This window comes from Pinus tabuliformis, chromosome 2_2 (assembly GCF_031772625.1).
Source record: "Pinus tabuliformis cultivar Carrire ecotype Pingquan chromosome 2_2, CPIR1, whole genome shotgun sequence".
Classification (NCBI taxonomy): Eukaryota; Viridiplantae; Streptophyta; class Pinopsida; order Pinales; family Pinaceae; genus Pinus; species Pinus tabuliformis.
The window spans coordinates 1,093,199,062-1,093,206,290 of record NC_142300.1 but is presented as its reverse complement, the minus strand read 5'-3'; the positions used below and the strand labels follow the sequence as shown (position 1 = coordinate 1,093,206,290).

The 7,229-nt window shown below is 33.8% G+C and overlaps 1 protein-coding gene across 1 annotated transcript; it reads right to left on the bottom strand.

The window, feature by feature from the left end:
* Positions 1–342: 342 nt before the first annotated feature.
* Positions 343–6,558, bottom strand: LOC149197207 (putative beta-D-xylosidase 5). The gene is made up of 7 exons (XM_089408601.1): positions 6,142–6,558; positions 5,680–5,967; positions 3,098–3,267; positions 2,912–3,009; positions 2,471–2,809; positions 1,947–2,360; positions 343–992 (listed from the first exon to the last, which is right to left on the bottom strand). The coding sequence occupies exons 1-7, from the start codon at positions 6,556–6,558 to the stop codon at positions 343–345; spliced, it is 2,376 nt and encodes a 791-aa protein (XP_089264727.1).
* Between the last annotated feature and the right edge of the window lie 671 nt (positions 6,559–7,229).

Below are 7,229 nucleotides of genomic sequence, written 5' to 3'. Positions count from 1 at the left end.
CAACAATAATACAACCCAAAATTAAAAACATGCCCATTAAAGAGCAAAATTTTATAACTAGCCAGCACAGATGTGATTGTAATATTATATTAATGACATGCTCTGCTTTTAAACAAGAAAACATCATAAAAGAGAAGATGGTTTCTGGATTTCCAGAAAATTGATAACGGTCGCATGCCATTAAAGAGCAAAATTTTATAACTAGCCAGCACAGATGTGATTGTAATATTATATTAATGACATGCTCTGCTTTTAAACAAGAAAACATCATAAAAGAGAAGATGGTTTCTGGATTTCCAGAAAATTGATAACGGTAGCCTGCATGCGTTCTACTATACTGAACTAAGCTGAATTTAGAGATACCAGTAGAGGAATTGAAATTGAGGGTTTATTTCCCGAATTGGAGGGTTTATCCCCTACCAGCAATGTGTGGGAGCCCGCTGGCAGTACCCGATACGCTGTATTGTCGACTAACCCCAAACTCTCACAAGCATTAACTTCTATTGAAACAATTTCACTGCTCTGACCCTTCACGAACACTCTCCTGAATGCAATCAACCGCTTTTCTGGAGCTCCGCTAAGGCCGGTAGGCGGAACGGAGTATACCAGAACAACATCACTACCATCTCTGTTACCTTCGTTCTTCACTTCAATACCTATTTTTATATTCAATCCCCGACATGTTTCTGTCGAATCCTCCAAGCGAATCGACTCGCAAGGAAATGCAAATGGATCCATGGCTTGAAACAGAGAGAAGCATTTCTGATTCTTAGGCAAGGGAACTCTCAGTATCGCTTGCGGGGATTGAGACTTTATCTGATATGTAAAATTGGTGTAACTCAGTCCATAGCCGAAGGGATACACTGTGTTGCCCTTGTAAAATCTGTATGTTCTTCCTGGGTACCCACTTGAATTGGCTCGCATGTGCATATCTGCCATGCTAACCTGTTCCACATATTGCTCCGGATACCAAGTCATGGGAAGCCGATCACCTGCATTTATTGAAATCATTTACATCATGAAGGAGTTAGGTTTATAGAGCACTGAGATAATTCGTGATGTGATGTCCAAAGATAATTATAAAGGCTTTTTACATCAAACATTAATATTATGGCCAAAACCATGTATGCCAATATACTTAAGCTAAAAACCATCAATAACTTGTTTGAGTAGAACAACCCTGACATCCAGAAAAAAGGGTTTTCAATGAGTGAAATTTTGCTGAACTTGTCTTGACGATGAACCAAACTGGTTGATTCGAAACGCGTTGACAAATGACATTCCATGTGATTTTCGCCGAAATCTTTCTCTAACGAGAAATACCTTATTCATCTTATTCTAGCTCACCGGCACAAAGGGAGTTGAAGTTATTCATCTTATTGAATCCTACAATATTGCAGAATTAAAAAAAAAAACAAAACAAAACAAAAACAAAAAATTATGAATATTCCATAATTTGAAAAAAAGGTTAATTGTTTTGTTTGATCTCACTTTTATCTTTCAAAATCTAGACTCTTCTCATAATCTGCAATCTAATAAAAATAACCACATAGGAATAGAGTGAATGGTTTCAAATTGCAGGTGACTAAAAATATCTCAAAATTCAAAGAACAAAATCTAAGAGTAAAAGCTAATTCCTTTATTTGACCTAGCTCCGGTGCAAAGGGCCACAAAAGGTAGCGTGAACAGTTACTTGTATTAAAAAGTAAAACTGAAAAATCTGTGTTGCTGGGTGTGTTTTTCTACATTTACTCGTCATAATGATTGTCAGTGTTTTTGGAATTTTTAAGTGTGTAGATTTTCAATTGTCTAATATTTCGGGTTGACCAGTGAAGCAAATGTTGATAAATTGAAAAATAAGGCCCTGAAGAATTATATAGATAAAACAGGTATCCTGTAGTGTTCAAAATCACTTGATTGGTTGATAAATGTGTTGCACCTTGTACCTGGATTATATGTTCCAAATATGACCTGAGCTATGGCATCTCCTCCCCCTTGGCCAGGATATCCAGCCCACAGAATCCCTGAAATTTGGTCTAAATTTTTGGCAAAACTGACATCGACTCCACCTCCGGACATGATAACCAGTATGACTGGTCCTTTGGAAGCATTGGCCACCGAAGTTACAAGTTCCGTTTGATTCCCAGGTAACAGTAGACTCTCTCTATCAAGTCCTTCTGCCTCGTGCTTTACATCTAACCCCACAACCAGAATAGTTGCATCAGCTTCTTTGGCTGCCTTCACTGCCGGACTTATCAGGCGTGTGTTGTTACATGCCACGTCGAGGCATCCAGGTCGATATACAACTTTAGTATATTTACCCAACCCGTGTGCAGGTGGGGTGTAGTTACAAGGAACCCCTGCAATTCAAGTGCCAGACCATACCATACTATTAATTTTAATAATGTTCACTTTCAGTACTTCATAAGTCTAGGGTAATTGAAATGTGAAAAAAACAACTAAAACGTACCCGCATAGAGGCCTATCATGGATTTGGTGGCATCGGCATGGGGTCCAACCACGGCCAATATTTTGATATGATTAGTTGATAATGGTAAGGCTCCATTATTTTTAAGAAGAACTATACCTTGCCTGGCTGCTTCAACAGCCAACTCTTGATTTTGAGCAGTGCAGATGTCCTTGGGCCCCAGATTGGCATAATGCTCATCTACCTCAAAGAAACCTACTCTCATCAGAACCATATACAAGTTTATCAAAGCTTTATCCAAATCCGATTCCTTGACCTTTCCATGCAGAACTGCAGATTCTAGATAATCCAGATAGAACGATCCACAGTCCAAGTCCAATCCTGAATCAAAGGAGAAAAACCATGCAATGAAGTGAATTTTTTAAAATTGCTGTGAGACACTAAAATAAAACATTGCAACATTGTCTAAATGTCTAGACCAACCTGCTCTCAAAGCAGATGCTACAGCGTCTTCTCGTGTTTTTGTGTAGTTCTGGTTAGCATATAGTACTTTAACAGAGTCACAGTCAGACAGAATGTACCTAAACAACATAAGTTAGAATCATGGCAATCGGTTAGTATCAGAGCTATGAATTGTTAAAGAACTCAATACTAATATCATTTTCTTACCCATTAAGTTTCCATTCCCCTCTGATGGTTTCCCCCAAAAGCTTCGGATCTGCGCAGGTGGGAATTCCCTGGACTTGATTGTAAGAACACATTACACTACTAGCATCCCCATCTTTAATGCATGCCTCAAAAGGAGGTTGGAAAGTATCCATCATGTCTTGTTGAGTGACCTGCATTCATTCCAGTTAGAATCAAAATCAATTCAAAATTAGTAAATCATTCATGTTCAAATTAAACAGGCGTTACACCATTTTGGGTTGAAAGATGCTGTTTGAGGCCACGTGGTAATTTTTTTTGGGTGAAAGAAGTTGGTTGTTGTTGTTATGTGGTAATTAAATTTGTGTTGGGGTTCAAAATAGTTTGTGTGATTTTTTAAGGTAATGTGGCAATTTTTTTGGCCTGAAAGAAGTTGGTTATTGCTGTGTGGTAATTAAATTTGTATTGGGTTCAAAAAAGTTGGTGTGAATTTTTTAGTCCATGTGGCAATTTTTTGGGCGGAAAGAAGTAAGTTGTTGCTATGTGGTAATTAAATTAAATTTGTGTTGGGTTCAAAAAATGTGAATTTTTTGGTCATGTGGCAATTTTTTTGGGCTGAAAGAAGGTGGTTGTTTGCTATGTGGTAATTAAATTAAATTTGTGTTGGGTTCAAAAAAGTTGGTGTGATTTTTTATTATTAAAGTCTTTAAGGCCTACATATTTTATATTTGCTTAATTAAATTAAATTTGTGTTGGGTTCAAAAAAGTTGGTGCGATTTTCTATTGTTAAAGTCTTAAGGTGTACATATTTTATATTTGTTTTTGATTGGATTTTAACATGTGATTTTTTTTAGGAAAAACATTTTAGTGATCATTGAACTCACTAAAGTTTTATTTTTTTATAAATGTGTTATTGAAGGGAAATTAATCCGATAATTCAAATTTATAAGATAAAGTTTAATATAAAAATGATAATGTCATAAAGATATATATTTTAATATAGAGAAAAAGTATGGAAAGACATAATTTTATGATTTAATAATTTAATATGAAGAAGATAATGTCAATTTACATCTAACAATAAAAGAAATTGTACATGACAATATCAGAAAAGACCATTTTAGAAATGAATACCTCAAATTTAAAGCCCATCTTAAAAGTGAATATCTTAAATTTTAATATATAATGTGTAATTAAATATTTATTTCTAATGTTTTTAAAACAAGGTTTAATATAGGTTAAAAATAAAATAAAATCAATATAATTAAAAGAGGGAAAAAATTATTATATTAATTAAATTTTCTTTTAAATGAGAACATTTTTAAAATATAAATTATTATTTCATAATATTAAAAATAAATGAAATGAATAAAATAGTGAAAATTATTATAATAAAATAAATTAGGATATAGAAATAAAATAGGGAAAAATATTATTAAAATTTAAAATAATAATAAATAAAATGAAGAAATGAGAGAAAAATATTATAATAAAAAAGTAGTATTTATAAATAAAACAAATAAAATAGGGAGAAATATCTTTGGAGTGATGAAATTTTTTTCAGTGTAAGCTTTTTTCAAGTTTTACACTAAAAATATATTAATTTATATAATATTTTAATATTTATATTGAATTTAAATTAAATAAATAGATAACATCATTATAAACTATATATTAAATTCTTAAAAAATGTAATTTTCATAATACTATCAATGACTTGGCTTTTACTTTTTAAATTGAAAAGGGTAAAAAATGATAGAGAAACCGAGAGGTACTCGACCATAAGGACCTTTAGGTGCTCGACTGTTAAGGATGCGTAAGCAGGCTCGACCATAGGGCCGCCATCACCTTTAGGTACTCGACCATAAGGACCTTTAGGTACTCGACTGTTAAGGCCGCCATCGAGAGGAGAGGGAGAGGGAGAGGTTTTCAAGATTATCCTCTCCCGGTGCTCCTGCTCTATCTGAACCGAATAACAAAGAACAACCAAGGGCACTAGCTAAATTATAGTACTAGAGCTGAACCCTCTGTCCTCTTTCTCATGAGCAAGCGCCGGGCAGGTGGACTAAAGTCTATAAGCTCCGACAAAAATATCGTAACTTCTTTTTTTTATAACCTCAAATACCAAAAGTTTTAATAAGGAAAAAAATAAATATAAATATATTTATTAAACATTATAAAGATGATGGAACTCAATATTGAAATTTATTGTAAATTTTAATATTTATTAAAAACCATCATAAATTTTAATATTTATTAGAAACTATAGGATGACATGTATCATAATTTAGATCATAAGATGGAACTTTGTCATTGTTGTAACAATGTTTTGGTGATTCTGGATTATGGAATTACGTGGTTGTTGGATAAGTTAGTTTTTTTTTTTGAGTTTATGTAACTGATATTTAAGGGATCAGTATATAAATTTGTTTTTTATATAAATATAAAATAATTTAATTTTAAAAAAATTTATATTATAAATTTTAATATTTATTAAAAAACATGGATATAAAAATTAAAACATTAAAATTAAGATTTTAAATCAAAATAAATTATTTACAATTTTGAAGATAGATTTGTTTTATCCACGTGAATTTAGAGCCTACCTCTGCATTAAAGTCAAGACGATTGATGTTCTTCCACAGGTCGAGATCATAAGCAGTGTAATGTTTGCAACAGGCACCAACTTTCAGTCTCCCTGATGAGGCATTTGGGTGATCTTGCAAACCCCTGACATAGTTCACGGCATATCTGGCCACCACAAAAGGGTCCTCGCCCGGGACTTCTTGCGCACGACCCCATCTTGGATCTCTTAAAAGGTTGATGGTAGGGCTCCAATATGTTAATCCTGCCAACCCAACATTGTGCATGGCTCGTGCCTCAGTGGATACCACCTGCATTGAATGCCACCATAAAGGAATTTCATTTACCATTTCATGGATTTTAAAAATGGATGATAAAAGTATTAAGCTGAATAGTAATGGTTAATTTGATTGAGGGTAGATTTTCAAGAATATTTTGAATATTTTGCATAAATGTATACCCATTAACCAACAATGAGTACTTACCTCTCCAATGGTTCTCCACAGGGTTTCATTAAAAGAAGCAGCTGTTAAAATGACAAGAGGGAAGCTCGTTGCAGATGGTACAGGCCCTTCAAATTTGACACCGGGACTATTAGTAGCCAATCCATGCAATGCCTCCGACCCCCATAGGTATTTGGGAATTCCAAGCCTCTTTACTCCAGTAGCGCTGCTTCCCATCTGGCCAGGTTTCTCGGCCAAAGTTAATCTACTCACTAAGTCCTTTGCACGCTCTAAAAATGGCAAAGATTTATCACAGTATGCCAAATCCTTGATATTCAATCCCAAGGCTTGAAACTTCAAAGGATCACACACATATTCAGGAGACGCTGCTGTGGCGCAGTCAGCCCATCCATGTACAGCAATAATAATTAAGAACGCAGCCATATAATTCTGAGCCATTGTCAAAACTCAATGGGCAACCTCTGCAGAGATGAAAGAAATCATTCAAAACCAGAGATTTAAAACATGTTCAATGACGCAATTTAATCCAATAATCAATAACGCAAATATTTTCGGATAAACTTCAAACCAAACTGCATACGTCGAGAAAATGTGAAGTGTGAAACGTTCCCTACTGAGTGAATTAGGAATGTTACTATACTGAGTGTGAGAATGCAGCAAACTGCAGCCTAAAGCCTCTCCAATTTCGATTTGAACTCATTTTCAAATTTTTCAGAGGTTTGGTGGAGCTGGCCTCCGGATTCTTTTGCCATGCAATTCACGCTCACATTGAGGAGTCAGATATTCATGCGTCTGGTTTCTTCACTTTTGGGAATCATTGTGTCTGGTTTCTTCACTTTTAGGTTTTTGATGTGTGCAATCTTGTCGTGGGATATAATGGTTATTAATGGTGTTGTCATTGAGGGTTAAGTATGTGGTACATCTATAGAGTTTTGATGACTATTATATGGAATACCTTAACAATATATACATCTACCAATTATATATATAATTTTGAATTTGGTTATGTATAAATTAATTTTAAATTCATATATAATTATATATTTTTTATTTATAGTATAATTTTATAATTATATTGATATCTTTTTATAATTTTGATATTAAAAAAA

Coding starts and splice junctions, on each gene's coding strand:
- LOC149197207 (XM_089408601.1), bottom strand. CDS start 6,558: ATGGCTCAGAATTATATGGCTGCGTTCTTAATTATTATTGCTGTACAT. Junction 3,010..3,097: donor GGGGAATGGAAACTTAATGG/GTAAGAAAATGA, acceptor TATGTTGTTTAG/GTACATTCTGTCTGACTGTG. Junction 993..1,946: donor ATTTGGAACATATAATCCAG/GTACAAGGTGCA, acceptor CAATAAATGCAG/GTGATCGGCTTCCCATGACT.